This window comes from Lagenorhynchus albirostris, chromosome 7 (genome assembly GCF_949774975.1).
Source record: "Lagenorhynchus albirostris chromosome 7, mLagAlb1.1, whole genome shotgun sequence".
Taxonomy (NCBI): domain Eukaryota; kingdom Metazoa; phylum Chordata; class Mammalia; order Artiodactyla; family Delphinidae; genus Lagenorhynchus; species Lagenorhynchus albirostris.
The window spans coordinates 84,165,632-84,183,698 of NC_083101.1; the positions used below are offsets into that span (position 1 = coordinate 84,165,632).

General features: G+C 38.4%; 2 protein-coding genes across 8 annotated transcripts in view; one reads left to right on the forward strand and one right to left on the reverse strand.

Moving 5' to 3' along the window:
* The window catches only part of NAA35 (N-alpha-acetyltransferase 35, NatC auxiliary subunit), an 87,754-nt gene extending 78,464 nt beyond the window's left edge, over positions 1-9,290 (forward strand). For 2 of the 4 annotated variants that reach the window (XM_060155354.1, XM_060155357.1), the window contains 6 exons: positions 91-227; positions 1,870-1,937; positions 4,095-4,235; positions 4,838-4,960; positions 7,975-8,055; positions 8,898-9,290. In XM_060155354.1, the coding sequence (XP_060011337.1) occupies positions 91-227; positions 1,870-1,937; positions 4,095-4,235; positions 4,838-4,960; positions 7,975-8,055; positions 8,898-8,957 (610 nt within the window). In that variant the 3' untranslated portion in view covers positions 8,958-9,290. The remainder of the gene's footprint in view (positions 1-90; positions 228-1,869; positions 1,938-4,094; positions 4,236-4,837; positions 4,961-7,974; positions 8,056-8,897) is intronic. The other 2 variants (XM_060155355.1, XM_060155356.1) reach the window with 2 other exon arrangements.
* Positions 9,291-14,448: 5,158 nt separating this feature from the next.
* GOLM1 (golgi membrane protein 1) overlaps positions 14,449-18,067 on the reverse strand; it is a 56,144-nt gene continuing 52,525 nt past the window's right edge. For 2 of the 4 annotated variants that reach the window (XM_060155361.1, XM_060155358.1), the window contains one exon: positions 14,449-16,997. In XM_060155361.1, the coding sequence (XP_060011344.1) occupies positions 16,921-16,997 (77 nt within the window). In that variant the 3' untranslated portion in view covers positions 14,449-16,920. The remainder of the gene's footprint in view (positions 16,998-18,067) is intronic. The other 2 variants (XM_060155359.1, XM_060155360.1) reach the window with 2 other exon arrangements.

Genomic DNA, 18,067 nt, shown 5'->3' on the forward strand with positions numbered 1-18,067 from the left:
AAAATATCTCTTTATTAATACTAGTACTTGCGTTGACCAAGCTATCTCATTTAGACATCTGCCATTAACTAACATTTTCTTTCCATTAAGGTATCTCTCTGAATTCCTTTATGCATGGTTGATGTCAACATTAAGTCGTGCCGATGGCTCTCAGATGGCAGAGGAAAGGATAATGGAAGAGCAGCAGAAAGGCCGTAGTAGTAAAAAAACAAAAAAAAAGAAGAAAGGTAAAAAAAAAAAAAAGGTGCTGTGAATTTTATTTATTTTTATACAGCAGCAGGTCCTTATTAGTTATCTATTTTATACATATTGGTGTATATATGTCAATCCCAATCTCCCAGTTCATCTTACCCACCCCCACCCACCCCATTTCTCCCCTTGGTGTCCATATGTTTGTTCTCTACATCTGTGTCTGTTTCTGCCTTGCAAACCAGTTCATCTGTACCATTTTTCTAGATTCCATAAATATGTGTTAATATATGATATTTGTTTTTCTCTTTCTGACTTACTTAACTCTGTATGACAGTCTCTAGGTCCATCCACTTCTCTACAAATGACCCAGTTTTGTTCCTTTTTATGGCTGAGTAGTATTCCATTGAATATATATACCACATCTTCTTTATCCATTCATCTGTCGATGGGCATTTAGGTTGCTTCCGTGACCTGGCTATTGTAAATAGTGCTGCAGTGAACATTGGGGTGCATATGTCTTTTTGAATTATGGTTTTCACTGGGTATATGCCCAGTAGTGGGATTGCTGGGTCATATGGTAATTCTATTTTTAGTTTTTTAAGGAACCTGCATACTGTTCTCCATAGTGGCTGTATCAATTTACATTCCCACCAACAGTGCAAGAGGGTTCCCTTTTCTCCACACCCTCTCCAGCGTTTGTTGTTTGTAGATTTTCTGATGATGCACATTCTAACTGGTGTGAGGTGATACCTCATTGTAGTTTTGATTTGCATTTCTCTAATAATTAGTGATGTTGAGCAGCTTATCATGTGCCTCTTGGCCATCTGTATGTCTTCTTTGGAGAAATGTCTATTTAGGTCTTCTGCCCATAAGTAACATTGGAGTGAGCTACCTGTGCATTTTAATGGGTGAATTAGTCATTATATTTTAATTCTCACCCATCTTCTCTTCAGAAGGTATAAGGGTAGAAACTGAGTCACAATATTGGTACAAACCTTTTGGTTCCTTTTCTTGCTTTTCTTTTACTGCTTTGCTATTTCATGTGTCAGAGGACCTTAGGACAAGAAGAAGTAGCCACATGGAATAAGATAGGTTAAGGAACAAGACAGCAGGAGACTTTTGATACTCTTTTGACAGAAGGCTGACAGTTCAGGAAGGAAGGAAATCTGGAGTTGTGCTGTTACAGTCAGCACAGAAGGATGATCACAGAGCACTTCAGCATACTGCCCAAGGACCATGAGGAGAAAGAAATGTTTCAGAGAGACTCCCCTGTTAATCACTCATGGGAGGGTACAGATAGGCTACAATTGTTACAAAATAGTGCTTTGTGTTCCCTTCAGATTTCAACACTTTGGGTGGGTCATTAAATGACTTGTATCCATGGCTTTCCTATAAAAGAAGTCCCTGTATTGTGACTTGAGAAGAAATTACAATTAATTCATACTAAAATCTTGTGGTTTTAACTATTTGGGAGCACAGTTATTGTTTAAACTTTCTGCTATATTTTATTATTTGTATATTTCGGCCATAAAATAAAATTTAGCCTGTAGGAACAAACTTTGAAATTTTAATTTAGTAAACAAGGTAGAAAGAAGGTTTTTTTAAAATTTAGATTTCTCCTGCAGTAATGCAAGAGGAAGAGGGAAAGAGTTTGGATGATTTTCTTTCTAATTACAGTTCGCCCATTGAGCCGAGAGATCACAATGAGCCAGGCATATCAGAATATGTGTGCTGGAATGTTTAAAGTAAGTTGCTACATTGCTATTACATTGTTTAATTCTTGGGTTGGCCAAAAAGTTCGTTCAGTTTTTTCTGTAAGATGGCTCTGGTAGCACTTAGTTGTCTTTAACTTCATTTGAAACAATTTTGTTAGATTGTATGTGACAGCTGTCATATTCAGTGTGCATTTAAAAATGACATCAAAATTGGTGAATTTTTGTGTAGCCATTTTAATATTGAAATGGAAGAAAAGCAACATTTTTGGTATATTATGCTTTATTATTTCAAGAAAGGTAAAAACACAATCGAAACGCAAAAAAAGATTTGTGCAGTGTATGGAGAAGGTGCTGTGACTGATCGAACATGTCAAAAGTGGTTTGCGAAGTTTTGTGCTGGAGATTTCTCGCTGAACGATGCTCCATGGTTGGGTAGACCAGTTGGAGTTGATAGCGATAAAATTGAGATATTAATTGAGAACAGTCAACGTTATCCTACGCGGGAGATAGACAACATACTCAAAATAGCCAAATCAAGCGCTGAAAATCATTTGCAGCAGCTTGGTTATGTGAATCGCTTTGATGTTTGGGTTCCACATAAGTTTAGCGAAAAAAACCTTCTTGACCATATTTGTGCATGGGATTCTCTACTTAAACGTAATGAAAACGTTCCGTTTTTAAAACAAATGGTGACGGACAGTGAGGAGTGGATACTGTACAATAATGTGGAATGGAAGAGATTGTGGGGCAAGTGAAATGAACCACCACCAACCACACCAAAGGCTGGTCTTCATCCAAAGAAGGTGATGTTGTGTATTCGGTGGGATTGGAAGGGAGTCCTCTATTATGAGCTCCTTCGGGAAAACCAAACGATTAATTTCAACAAGTACTGTTGCCAGTTAGACCAACTGAAAGCAGCACTCGACAAAAAGCATCCAGAATTAGTCAACAGAAAACGCATCATCTTCCATCAGGATAACACAAGACTGCCTGTTTCTTTGATGATCAGGCAAAAACTGTTACAGCTTGGCTGGGAAGTTCTGATTCATCCACCGTATTCACCAGACATTGCACCTTCGGATTTCTATTTATTTCTGTCTTTACAAAATTCTGTTAATGGAAAAAATTTCAATTCCCTGGAAGACTGTGAAAGGCACCTGGAACAGTTCTTTGCTCAAAAAGATAAAAAGTTTTGGGAAGATGGAATTATGAAGTTGCCTGAAAAATGCAGAAGGTAGTGGAACAGAAAGGGTAAATATGTTGTTCAATGTAGTTCTTGGTGAAAATGAAAAATGTGTCTTTTATTTTTTCTTGAAAACCGAAGGCACTTTTTGGCCAACCCAATAAAATGAACCCTCTTCTGTGATTCTTTCCAGGTTCTAATTTCACCTTTATTTTTACTATCTGCTTGAAAATTACCTTTTTTCAAAGTCTAGTGGTTTACTAATTTGTTTAACAAATATTGAACCCTTGTCATGTGTCAGATATCTTGTACTGGCTACATTGCAGCATACCAAGTCTAATCAGATGTGATCCTTGTGTCACGTGCCTAGTTAATGACAGGCCAGGTGACATATATGTGGCATAGGTACTAAGAGAAGGAAGAGTTTACTTCTGATTGATGATCAGGAAAGGTTTCTTAGAAGAGATGGGGTCTGGATTTTTTTTAGAAGTGTATTAGGAATGGGGCAAGCTCCACAGTAAATGGCTTAAGCAAAGCAGCCATTTTTAGGAGTTAGTAACTCTTAAGTTGTGCTTGGCAGTTCAAGAAATTATTTAAGGCAACTTATATTAAAATACATAAAACAATATGGACTTCTGTTTGAAAAACAGGACCAATGCTTTTCTTATAAAAATTATATTCTACTTTCTCTTCAGGAGCTTTTACTTGAAGGTTTCAAAGCTATTATAAAAGCATTAGGAAGAATAATGTGCATGTGGCATCATTTCACTAGGAAAATTAGTAATATATTAGACATTGGAACTTGAACATTTTTTGTATAAAAGGTGGCTCAGGATATCAAAATGAATACTAAAGTCAGTTTTTCTCTCCCTGTTTCTGATTTCTGAGCCTTTTTTTGATTAACTATGTGTAAATAGCTGTTTCTTGTTTTCTATTCTGTATTAATGAGGATGTTCACATTTTCATATTAATACCATCTGTTTTTCTCTCTTTTTTTACTGTAGACCATGGTAGCATTTGACATGGATGGCAAAGTACGAAAACCCAAGTTTGAGCTCGATAGTGAACAAGTTCGATACGAGCACAGATTTGCTCCATTCAACAGTGTAATGACACCACCGCCAGTGCACTATCTGCAGTTCAAGGTGAACCTGCTCCTTAAAATAATTGTAAAATAGTTAGTCTTAGACCTCCTTGGATATGGGCTGTTCGTACCTAGACATTTTGTTAAAATAGTCAAGTCAAACTAGTATTGGATCAATGGGATAAAGTAATAAAATAGCAGTTTTAAATAGTAGGAAAATTATTTGATTTTGGATATACTCATCACATTAACAGTTATTTAAATATGAGAATAATATGAGGTGTGGTATATGAAGGTTGAAAATTGAATAGGGGGCTTCCCTGTTGGCGCAGTGGTTGAGAGTCCACCTGCCGATGCAGGGGACACGGGTTCGTGCCCCGGTCCAGGAAGATCCCACATGCCACAGAGCGGCTGGGCCCGTGAGCCATGGCCGCTGAGCCTGCGCGTCCGGAGCCTGTGCTCCGCAACGGGAGAGGCCACAACAGTGAGAGGCCCGTGTACCGCAAAAAAAAAAAAAAAAAAAAAAATAGGGACATGCCAAATGTTTGCTTTAGTGTCTGTATGTGAATGGATAATCAGTGTAGAATTCTTTAATTAAAAAAAGGTATTTTAGAGTTTTTTCATATTAAGCATGTTTTAAATAATAGTATTTCTTTTTTTTAGGAAATGTCTGACCTCAATAAATATAGCCCTCCTCCTCAGTCTCCAGAACTGTATGTGGCAGCTAGTAAGCACTTTCAGCAGGCAAAAATGATATTGGAAAATATCCCAAACCCAGACCATGAGGTAAGACTGCAGTCACAGTAATTCTAGAGGAAAAGCTTGGCAGGAAGTACCTATCTTACTACTGGATGACAGTACAGTTTAATTATAAAACGAACCTTATAGTATTAATAAATGAAGCCTGTCAGTGTTTCTGCTAAGGATTTCAAATAGCTTTGCTAACCTAACCTTGTCAGACTTAAAATTATTTGATGAAAGAAGTGATGTAAATATCTCCTTTGTGTACATTTAGAAATCAATGCAAAGAGAAATGAAGACTTAGAACCATAAAGTAAGCAGAAAGAATAGAAATAAGATCCAGATTGATGCACAGTTCAGTTGTTAAGATTTAAAATTTTTGATTTATAGTTTACTGTATTAAAATATAATTATATAAATCTTAAGTCTAAAAAATGATCTGGTCAATTATCACAGGAAGTAAAAATAACTGTATTCCACTTGACCATTTAAAATAAAGACTTGTTTTTGAAGACTATTTTGAGTATCATTCTACAGAGTTTAGAACTTGTAAAATATAAAATACTGTTTCAGCCTTTTGTTAGTTTCATAATTTATACCTGATTTTATTGAAATGCATTTATTCTGTAAATGAGAGTTACCTGTAACACAGACCATTTTGTGGAGTATATCTTGGTACAGCCTCCATGGAAGGGTATTTTAGCAATCTGTCAAAAATCACATGTCCTTAGGCCCAGAAATTCTGCTTCTTGGGATTTATCTTATAGATACATGTGCACATGTGGGAAATGATGAATATACAAGAGTATTTATTACAGCAGGATTTGTAATAGTAAAAAAATGAGGAAACTTTAGTGTCCATCAGAGGGAACTGTTACATGACTTTTCATCGTGCAGTAGAGTACCGTGCAGCCCTAAAAAGGACAAGGAAGATATTTATTTACTGTAATGGAATGTTCTTCAGAATATAAGACGTTTAAAAAGCAAGCTTAAAATCTGTATGTATAGTATGCTGCCCTTTCAGTCAAGGGGAAGAAAAAAAGACTACATGTATGTGTGGCAATATTATATGAATATAACATATCTCTGGAAAGATACATAAGAATTAATAACAGTGTTTGCTTCTTAGGAGGGTTGCTAAGTGCCTTAGGGAAGAGGGGTAGGAGAGAGATGACTTTTTTAAAAAATCATATATAGTCACGTAATGAAAGAAAATAAAAGGGGGGAGTATAAAAATTAGAGGAAGGTGCCTGTAATAGATGGAATATTTCTTTTAGTGGACTTCATTTATTTAACTCAGCAAATATTGTTGAGTGCCTACTAGGTCCTAAGCACTCTGGTAGGTTCCAGCAGGGGAAAAAACACAGAAATCTGGGCCCTCCTGGGGGCAGGGGAGGCAAGCAGTAAATAAATAAATGTTATATAGTGTATTAGAAGATCATAAGTACTATGAAGAAAGATCAAGCTGGGAATAGGGATAGTGAATGCTACAAGGAGGCAGGTGGAGGGGATTAGACATTTTTAAATAAGTTGGCCGCTGAGCAAGCCCTGGAAGAAGGTGAAGAAGCAAGTCACGTGGCCCTCTGGGGATGGAGCCTTCTAGGCAGAGGGATCCACTATGTGTAAAGGTGCAGAGGTAGGAGTGTGCCCTGTTGTATTTGAGGAACAGCCAAGGGCTTTTTTTTTTTGGCGGTACGCGGGCCTCTCACTGTTGTGGCCTCTCCCGTTGCGGAGCACAGGCTCCGGACGCGCAGGCTCAGCGGCCATGGCTCACGGGCCCAGCCGCTCCGCGGCATGTGGGATCTTCCCAGACCGGGGCATGAACCCGTGTCCCCTGCATCGGCAGGTGGACTCTCAACCACTGCGCCACCAGAGAAGCCCGCCAAGGGCTTTGTGTTGGAGTGAGGTGAACAAGGGGGTGAGCTGTTGGAGAGTTTTGAGCGGAGATGTGACCAGATCTGATTTTTGTTCTAAAGGATCACTCTGGCCACTGTGCTGAAAATAGACTGTGGTGGGACCAAGGGTGGAAGCAGGAGAGCCAGTTAGAGGCCATAGCTATGATCCAGTTGAAAGGTGGTGGTGCTAGTGGATCCGAAGTGATTGCGTCCTCTGTGAATTTTAAGGCCTAGTCAATGGGATTGATGGTGATGGATTGGATGTGGGGTAAGAGAAAAAGAGTCAAGGAGGGTTTTGAGGCTTTTGGCCTGAGCACCACCAGGGTAGATTGAGTCATGTAGGGAAGACTGTAGGCTGGAGCATGGGGGAGACAGGGCTGGGAAGGTCTGGAGCTCAGTTTTGGACATGGCTTTTGGATGTCCCAATGGAGTAGTCGTGTAGGTAAGTGGATGTGTGATCTGGAGCTGAGGAGAAGCAGTTACTGAACTCGTGGTGATGTGTCAAGTGAGGTCACTAAGAGGGCAATGGGAACTTATTTTCCTTCAAGCTGCCCATTACTTCCTCTTAAGAGAAGTGAATATTTCATTCCATTGTTATTCATGTGTTCAGAAGTCTTTTAGACAAATGGTTGTCAGAAGTAACAGTTAACACTTAAAGGACACTTATTACCTGCCAGGTGTGGGTCTCAGCTCATAATATATATTAACTCACTTAATCCTCAGAACAAATCTTTGTGGGAAAGGTAAATTATTATCTCTATTTTTACAGATGAAGAAACTAAGGAACAGAGAGGTTAGAAAACTTCCAGAGGTTTCATAGCTAGTTAGTGGCAAAGCTGGAATTTGAAAACGGACAGCTTAACTTCAGAGTCCATGCCCCAAACACTACATTGTATTGTCTTTGTAGGACTTTGCAGTGTAATATCTTTCATTTTAATGAAAAAGAGATACAGTAGCCCTTTCAAGTCTTCATGGTTGACTACTAGAGTTCTGTGTTACTAAAAGACGTATGATGGTGTTCATGTTTTTAAATTACCTTTTAATAAAATATTTTAATAAAATAGCAACACGTACATTGTGCCAATTTCCTCTTATTATCTATAAATCAATACATTTTGACTATGAATTTTATGTTTTGATAGCTTAATGTTGCTCATTGTTTAGGTCAATAGAATTTTAAAGGTTGCCAAACCCAACTTCGTGGTTGTGAAGTTATTGGCAGGAGGACACAAAAAGGAATCTAAGGTAAGTATATTGTAGGGAAAATAAGTGGTCTTAATTTATTGTAAAACTTCATTTTTTTTTCAGTAAGATGAATAAATATTACAAAAAAGTCAAAACGCTCATAAAAACTATTCTAAAAGAGATTCAGTGGCAGAAAATAGATCAGAGCTTGCTGTTTTTCCTTGAAACTTAAAGATTTTATTGACTTAAAATCTCTAAAGTCTTCGCTTCCATGTAAATTACTGAATGACTTAAGGTAATAAAAGAAAATGTGTGTAAACAAATTTATGGGAGAGTTATTTAAAAAGTCATCTGCCTTTAGAAAAGTGAATGCTTCAATAATTAGAGCCTTTAATGGCTCAGGACATGGAAGATTCTGTAAGCTTCCATTGGTAATGCTGTTGTATCATGAGTGCTGTATTAACATTCAGTGCAGAAGAGGCCAACCACCGAGGCATTTTTGGTGGCATTTGCCCATTATATGCGTAACGTCTGTTTGTTTACTCCCATTACTTTTCTGTGATCTCTCTTATCTCCTGCTCTGCTTTAGCAGTGATTCATTTCATTGCTCAGGAGTATCAGCGACCCTGGAACTAAAAAAAGAATTGCTGGCCCATGACCTTTTCCTGTAATTTAAGTCCATTTTCCTTTGTTAACTATTCTCTGAAGTTAGAAAACCGCTGCTCAGCATGTTTTCTAATGACCTTCATAAACCAGAGATAAGCTACATCATTTTCTTTTAAATCTCTTTTGTGCTGCCTTGTCTCTAAAAACATGAGAAACTCTAAAATTATAGTAGTCTTTATTTTGTTTACTGTCTGAATATGTATAAGATACATAAATTGACTTTGTTTTCTTTACAGGTTCCTCCTGAATTTGATTTCTCTGCTCACAAATATTTTCCTGTTGTGAAACTTGTTTGAAAGAGAGACTGAAAAGGTGACCAAAGAGGTGAAGTCTACTTACAGATTCTACTCTTAGAGGATCTATCCATCAGTCTTACATGAAGTGAAATGGATTTCTTGGGTAACAACCCATTATAAGGAATACTTTTAATTTGACAGCCTTACATGACGTGAATGAAAACTGCTGTTTTAAAGTGGTTTATTATGTTCCATGGATGAAACTGGTCTTATTGAATGCATTGATGAACATTATATGGTTTTATTACAGATTTACTCAGAAATCATTTTTTATGAATGATTGAGTGAAAATAGTGTTTGTAAAGGTTAATAAATTTCTTGACAAAAAATGCACTACTGGAGATGAAAAACAATAGCACTGTGTTGATACATGTTAAGAATTGAAGGTGTTTATTACTCTTAATGTTTGAGTAGTTCAAACATTATCCAAAAGAAGTTTCAAATTAAGGGATTTTTTAAACACATGGGATTTGGGCAAAATACATTTTAAGGGGATTTTGGGGGGCCTCCTAGCTATATAGGGAGACTAAATTACACGGGGATTGTGATTTTATGTGTCATGGTATCTTAAATTATATACCTGTCAGAATATAGATTTTTTTTTTAATCCTTTAACTGTTACTTTTGGCACTTTTAAAAGATTACATCATGTTTGCTAGTGACATTCAGAAGATAAGACTGTATAGATTTGTTCATTTTTAGAGTTAGGTTTCAACACGGCATACTCCTTTCTGTTTACTACTTCACAGTTTAACCCATCAGACATTTTCAATCAGGGTCTTTCCAGCATCCTCTGGCTTTGAAAATTGACTTAAATCACCTATACCTACAAATGCCCAGTGCCAGTGGCTTCACCCTTCTTCCTTTGCTGCCAGTTCCTCTTCCTGTCTCTGCTCTGCTGTTCTGTGTCAAGCTGCCATGGCCTCTGGGGGCCTTTCCTTCTCCTCCACAGGAAGCAACACTATTAGCAGAATGAGCTACCCTGCGCCTAACTTAAATTGACTTTTGGCTTGGCTTAAGACTAGCAACCATTTTATATTTGCTCTGTGGTTTCTGAGTTTCAAATATCCTAATTCTTATTTGACACCTTTCTTGCAAATGTGATTATTGAAACTTTACTTCTGGAAATATTTGCAAGCAGCTAACCTGAGCAGATCTTGTCGGCTATAGAGTAAGAACTTTCCTGACCCCCTCCTTCGTGGCTGTTGAAGTAGACTGGCGACACGTGTGTCATCCAGGAACAGCCAGTAGGCATCCGGAAATCTCAGAATCCAGAAGTCTTTAAAAATAAAGTAGGCTGTACAGTAGAAACTTGAGCTATGAAGAGATAAAGAATATACCTGTTGTTAGCTATTTGGTTAGTTTTTTGAGAAGGAACACTGTTTCTGGCTGGTAATTTCTGAACACTTCAAACAAAAAAGACAAAGAAATGGTAGAAAAGAGGCAGTAGAAGAAAGAATTAAAAGAAAATGCATAGAGGATAAAAAACAGCAAGATTTTGCAGACCACCAAGAAGAGCCTGAGGCAAGCTAGAAGAATGCGGGGTCAGGGCCACCAGGGACTGTTGGATTAAGAGGGCACTCTGGCATTTTTTAAATGATGTCTAATTAGGTCAGCTAATGTAAATGAAGGTTACTGAGCAAGTGTTCTGCCTAATTAGAGAGCACCTAAGGCTGTTTTTTCAGGAGTGGGTCTTCTTAAGAGCAGATTGTTCCTAAGTTTTAACTGCAGGTTTCTAATCAGAAAAGCTGAAAGTTACATTTTTTAGAACTTTTAAAATATCTGCCATTCGAGGTGCTAAAAAAAATGATGGGGTAAATAAGACCGCCTCTCCCCTCAGATCTAACAACCTTAAGAATGCAGGAAAGCAGACAGGTCTTTATTCTGGGGAAACGCAGTATGCTGGTGTAGGAGAACCACCTTACATAAAAGATTTACGGAGAAAGTCTCCATCTCATCTGGGTCCCAAAGGTTAAGAGGCATTAGCTGTTAAAGGGGTCCTAGACTGGGACACAGATGTGCACAAGCCTGAGATGAGAAGGTGGCAGTTTGACTAAAGTATAGAGCAGGACAAGGGACTGGAGGGATGCGCTTGAGAAGTAAGGGGAGGCCAGGTCCTCCAGAACCTGGGAAGCCAGGTGAATGAATTTGACTGTCTGATGTTGGTGGATACCACTAAAAGGTTTGATTCGGGGAAACAAAAGGATCAAATCAGATCTGCTTGCTCAAGACTGCTGGTTCAAAAGGGGACAAGGCTGTAGGCAGGGAAGCTCCTTTGGTGAGAGGAAATGATGGCTGGTCTTAATTAAGGTAGTGGCAGAGGGAATAGAGGAAAGTGAATAGAATCAAAAGATAAAGGAGGTACAGGACTTGGTAATGATTGGGTGAGTCTGTGGGAATCAAGGGTGATGATTTGTAGGTTTTATGGCTTTGATAACTAGATGGAGTGGTGCCACTGCTTATATAGGCAAAATAGGAGACAAGGTTTGGGGATGAAGATTGTTTTAGATGCTGAGATGTCTTTTTTTTTTTTTCTTCCGGCTGCGTGGCTTGCGATATTTTAGTTCCCCAACCAGGGGTTAAACCCAGGCCCCCCAGCAGTAGAAGCGTGGAGTCCTAACCACTGGACCACCAGGGAATTCCCTGTTGAGATGTCGTTGAAAGACATCCTAGTGAAGACAGCAAGTAGTCTGGTGTGGAGCTGAAAGGTGCATTCTTGCGTAGACATGAACTGAGGACTAAGTGGCTGCAAAGATGTAAACTAAAGCCTGGACTGGGGGTTGCAATTGCTCAGGGAGCCTGTAGAAGAGCCTGAGATTGGTCCCAAGGAATAGAGTTGGGACAGCCAAGTTCTAAGAGTGGGCCAGGGAACAGAGGTGGGGGGAGCAGGTCGATGAAACATAACTGAGCACCTTAAAATCACGCCCTGCCACTTTCTGGCAAAGTTTTTATGTCACTATTTTCAAGACTCTGACTTTTCTAAAACATCACCTCAGTTATTGGTCAAAGAGCACCCTGTTTAGAAAAGTTTAGGAGAGTTCCGCTCCGGCTACGCAAAAGCATGCAAAGGAGATTTAGCCAGAAAATAAACAATGCAGGGCCACAAACAACTGGAAGGCCTAAGATAAGGACCAAAATGGGCCCATTGGATCTGACAAAAGGTTGCTGGCGACAACAGGGAGACCTTTCTTTAAGAGGTGGGGCAGAATCTGGAGAGTAAGCTGAGGTGTGAGTGAGTGGGGTGAAGTAACGGAGACAGAGTCATTGCCTCGGAGGAGCTGGTATGATCGTAAAACATCCACTATTCTCTGGTTAATGATATAGTCTTCACCCACCGACGCCCAATTTGGCCACTTCATTTCTGCCCTCTCCCCTTGGCTTCTCAAGCTGCAGCTCTGTTGCTTTTCCTCTGACCAGCAAGCCTCTTCTCTTGGATAGCTTCCCTTTATCCTTCGAGTTTCAGCTGAAATGTGATATCTTCAGAGAAGGCATTTCCATCTCCTGGTTTAGGCCAAACCCTTTAAAAGTGCTTAGCATTTTCAGTTGTAATTTAAGTAGTTAATTGTTTCTGTCTTCCCAGCTGTAGTATAAACTTGAGAAAAAGGCCTTCATTGTTCCAGAACCTGCTCACTCAATTAACGGGATGTGGATCTTTTAAAAATGTAAAAGACATCCTGGAGGCAATTTGTTGGAAAACTGAATAGAGGAGGTAAAACAAGGCCTCCGGGGTTCCCTTTAATAGCAGAGACACTTGATGGTGAGAACACAGGACACTAAGAGTGCAGAGGAATTTGGAAGTAGGAACTTGGAGGTGGCAAGTTGGGAGTCTGGTAGCTTTACCCCTAAACAGTTTGCTTCCAGTGAAGTGAAGAAGTTGCATTCACTTACACTATAAGACTTTTTTCTGTTTTTTCTTTTTTCAGACTTTTTTCTGCTAACATTGCCTTCTACTTAAAAAGAGAATGTATCAGCTTTTCCAGGATCACATAAAGTTATGTAAAACTCTGAATTTCTAAACTACTGCAAAGATAAAATACCTGCAACCTCTGTTTAGAATTCAAACATTAAGCCAAGTTTAAAGGAAAGTGTGGTGCTCTGTTTTGACCACAGATGTGTTATCTGTTGACTTCCCGAATAACTTCTGAATGAACCCATCTCAAAAAACAAGAGTAAGGATGTTATTATACCAAGATATCCTTCACAGGGAAAAAACTGGCAGTTGTAGACTGCTGGTTAAGGTCACAGAACTACTCTTTTAAATGATGCTCAGATGTTAAATGTTGATAATGCAGCAGCTTTTTTGGACTGAGTTAAAACATTCAGGTGAAGGTTTGATTTCTGGATAAAGCAGACATGTTACATTATACTGGATAAAGCAGACATGTTACATTATACTGGAGGTTCCATTGCACTTCATTACAGCTTTAAGAGAGAGAAGTTAGTAAAAAGCAAGCTCTAACATCAGGAGCTCTTCCACAAAGACTCCGGCTTACCTCTTAATAAGCCTTGAGTTTTTTATCCTAATTCCCATGTGTTTATTAACATTCATTCTAAAAAGGCACTTGTTTATCTAAATCTGTTTATAAAGATTCTAAAAGGCAAAACACTGGTCAGTCACAGTCATTTACTTGGACTTTAAATAGTCAAATATTTACCAAGCACTCCCACAGTATTAGAATCTCTGTAGGGGTATGAAGTATTAAGCCTATGTCACTTGACTCAGGATTTTTGTTCTACTTTAGAACTTTTTTTCTTTTTAAGATTTTTTTTTTTGATGTGGACCATTTTTAAAGTCTTTATTGAATTTGTTACAATACTGCTTCTGTTTTATGTTTTGGTTTTTTGGCTGCGAGGCGTGTGGGATCTTAGCTCCCTGACCAGGGATTGAACCCGTACCCCCTAAACTGGAAGGCAAAGTCTTAACCACTGGACCAGCAGGCAAGTCCCTAGAACATTTAATTTTATTCTAAGGAGTAAGGATAAAAAATAGGCATTTGTGGATTAAAAATAGGCATTTTGTCTTGATTAGGGTCCTGGTTTATAAGAATGTCACCTTAAGTTTATATATAGTTTACAGATGAGAATATGTCAAGTCATGTAACTTCCCCAGAGATGTGTTTCACAGGCGCATCAACAAGGACAGAAGCATTTTAGTTTAGTATTTTTGTTTCTTTGTTTTTTTTTAAGTGCATGGCAAGATAACTACTTCTGCGTAATCCTTCAGTGTATATGTTACCAGAATTTTACAAACCAGCTGTTACGGAACAGTGGCTTAGTACATTTTAAGTGTTGCCCTCTGAGCTGAAATAGTACACAAACATACAAACATTTAAATACACGAGATAAGCCATTTCCCCAACTTTCTAACACTAATGAACATTTTCAGTCTAAGCTAACTATGTGAAAAAATGTTAATATAACCCACAGTTAATGGAAACTTTAAAATGTATATATTTGTTTTCAAACTTATTTCAAAGACAAGTGTTAGAAGTTGAGTGTCCTATAAATTATCATTTATTTATAATATTCTTTTAGGCTAAAATACATAGTGGGAATAGACCAATTCCCCCTGGACCTTAAAGGACCCTGAAATCACAATTTTCTTTCACCATTCCAAGTTCTACTATGAATAGATAGCCACCTATTACCAATTAAAACTATCAGGCTAGTTATCAATCTAGTTATTTAATGACAGCATACTGACTTAACAGATAATGGTTTGTTTCTCAAATTCTATCACATGAAGGTATATACTGTGTGTGGTGATTAAGATAATTCATGAAATCTAATCCAAAATTGCTTTAGGGAATCTTCATCTGCAGTCCTACCTGCAGGAAAAAAGATCAAATGAATCATCACTCCTGTCTGCTCACCATCTGAGAGTATAGAGGAGGGTTGTGAATCAAATAGAGTTTATATAAACCTATTAAAAATTGGACTACCTGCTGGTTTAATTTTGGATGAACCCAAAAGACCAAGGTTGGGGGTCTGATATCTATTTGATGCTTTATTACACAGGTTTTGTTTGTTTTTTAAATAACTGTGACACCTCTAGATTATTCCTTGGAAGAGGTGTCTGTGATCCTAAGGGAAGTCAACAGTAATAAAGCATGACTGCTTGAAGAAATAGCTAGAGTACACACCTCCTGAACAAATGGCCCTTTGGTGCCTCTGTACAGGAGATGAAATCATGGTTTTTTAAATTTACAATGACATCTCATTCCACGAAAGGTTGAATTTATAAGGCAAACCACCATGCTTAATCCACAGTTTACAAGCTGATTTCCTTAGGGATCCAACAGGGGATGAAGGGAAAACTGAAAGCAGTTTTAAAAGTTGAACTAACAGTATTTTATTTCTCCGCAACTCTAGGCACACTGATTAAACATGAGATGAATAAAGGCTAAGCAAGAGAGAATATCAACCCTAAGACTAAGACACAGAGGGAGGCTGCACAAGGACTTAGATTCATAAAGCTACTTTCATACCCTTCTTCAGTTGCCTTTTCTGGGTAGAAAGTTTAATCTTAGGGATTAGGTAGGAGAATATCACACAGCATTCGAGCTGGACATCTTAACCTGAATGCAAACCAGGACCTGCCCTCGGTGACTGCCAGTGGCACCCGGAGTCCACAGCTGGCCGGGACGCAGGCACTCCAGCTCACGGGCTGCTGGCCTGGAGAAGCTTCAGAACTCCTCCGGGCCCCAGTTTCTTCTCTGTAAACAAGGGAGTTAGTTATGTCCAATGACCTGAGGCCCCTGCATCTCGAATCCCATGACTCAAAATGTATTTTAATAAGCATCACCACCCACCTACCCTTTAGAGAGCCTCACTAAAGGTCATTAGTGTGACTTTGCCAGTCATTCACAAGCCCGGCAAGAGTCTATTTACCTTAAAATGTTAAGAACCAACTCGAGTCAAACCTGACGTCACTATTAATGTAAATTATGATTAGTCGTTTTCAGATTAACTTTCGATTTTTAAATCAGTTTTGTGATAGTTCTTTACCACATGCTAAATGTAAACTGACACAAACAACTATTGCATTTCTCTTGACTTTCTAATCTCTCCAAATTTGTAATGATGTATATATATCTTTCAACATTAACTTTCTCTTCTTTTCTTCTAGTAGCGAAGTAGGCAGTTCTCCCCACAGTACTGTGCTGCCCTCACTGTTCTGCCGCAGGCAGCCAGGGTCAGCTCTGCTTTGGCCCCTGATGTGTCAAAAGTCTAATCCACAAAAGTCTAAGGACTTGTTACACAAGATTTTGCTTTGCCCACACATATTAAGCAAAGCAAGTATACATCACAAGTATTCAAATTACAAGTCACTTAAAAGCATTTTGTACATTAATGACAAGGGTTATCATACAAGTAATCTTTTAAAAAATTATCGCACAGAACACCTTTGTGTTTAGACTTGTTTAACACCGTTGCTAGTGATGTTTGTGTTAACACTCAGTGCTCTAGGCCACTGATTGTCAGAACCAGAGGTGGGTACAAGAAGATAAACCAAAAATCATTCAGTGCCCACCGAGGAGAAATAACAGGGGCTGGTACCCGTCACTCAGCACAGCATGTGGAGAAGAGAATGACTCCAGAGGGGACTGAGGACAAGGAGCTCTGCAAGTGCGGTGGGCCTCCTTCACATCAGAAGTTACTTCCACAGTAGAACTACTGCTGCCGTACTTGAAGGAGAACCTGTGTTCTATTGCTGGTGTTGATCTTCTCATGAAATACCTATTAGCCAACAAATTTCGACAATTTTGACATCTCAATACAGACACTTCAAAAGTGTCTCAAAGACAATCTCATTTTCCTACACAGTAAATACAAACTAAAACTCCACAATAATCATCTTTAGATATTTTACTTAGTACATTTCACAGTATCCAATCCCTCATGAATATTTTGTAGTGATCTCTGTTCAATTCTGACACAAAGTGTGTGATTCCAGTTTGGTTCAGAGTGTGTGATTCCTCTTTTCTCGCTGTTCTAGTAAATTTACTGTGCCTCCTTTCTGATTTTCAGCGTTAAGAACTAAAAAAGGAAAACAACAACAACATAATGTTCTAGTATTAAACATTTTGAGAAACCCAGCCCAGGCAGGTCCCATTGGACATAAATGTCTAGAAGCTGTGTCATAAAGAGAACTGTATCTCCCACAGTAACATTACAATTTGGAATTGCACTGCTAATCAAGGACAAGATAGCCGAACCATCTAAAAACTCCGTAATTGTGTGAAAGAGTGAAATAACGTCCTGTCAAATGGACAATATAAAACGTACTCTCATGGAACTTTTGACATGATTGTGAACCTTGTGGGTTGCCTGAATCTCTGTTCCTGCACCTCTAGCCGCAAGCACACTGCCTCCTAAAAGCCATTCGCAACTTAGGTCAGCTTTCGTGACGCCAAAGCTCTCATTACAGAGCTGATGTCTAGACATGGCTTCCAGCCTCCTTACTCTATCCTTTGATGCACAAAGGACGTAAAAAGACACATCACAAATAAAACCTAAAAGCAAGATCCTCATTTACAACTACTGCACGTTAAATCGTTGACAATTTTATTAAATAAACGACTGCTTTAAGTTCTCTAATAAAGTTGGAGCTAATGCCTCTTTCTTCTAATTCTCCCTGGAGCAAGCAGGGTCTTAAACTATCTTGATGACATAATTTAAAAATGATTTCAACTTAAAATTCTTAAAAGAGCTGACAGAACATTTAGCTCCTTTCCTTTGCCGAACTCCTCAATTTGTTTGAAGTCTTAGCAGGTACAAGGTCAAATCCTTACAAGGACACCTGGGTATAAGGGATGAATGATCCCAAGGCTTCACTGCAAAGTCACACATATAACTTGTATCTGTTTAAAATTCTGACTCCTAATGTGTTCATCTTTTGCATTAAAAAAAAAATTAAAGAGTCTATGAAAATAATTTAAAAATCAACTTAAGACTTCCAGTTTTAGAAATCCCAAACAACCAACTGTAGTGAGTGACATGCTGGATAAAATATGAAAGATATTTTTTAAGGATGCATTGTTAAAACAGCTTTCTACCAAACAACTGGCCAGAACACTTCAAAAATTATCAATGATATAAATGATAAA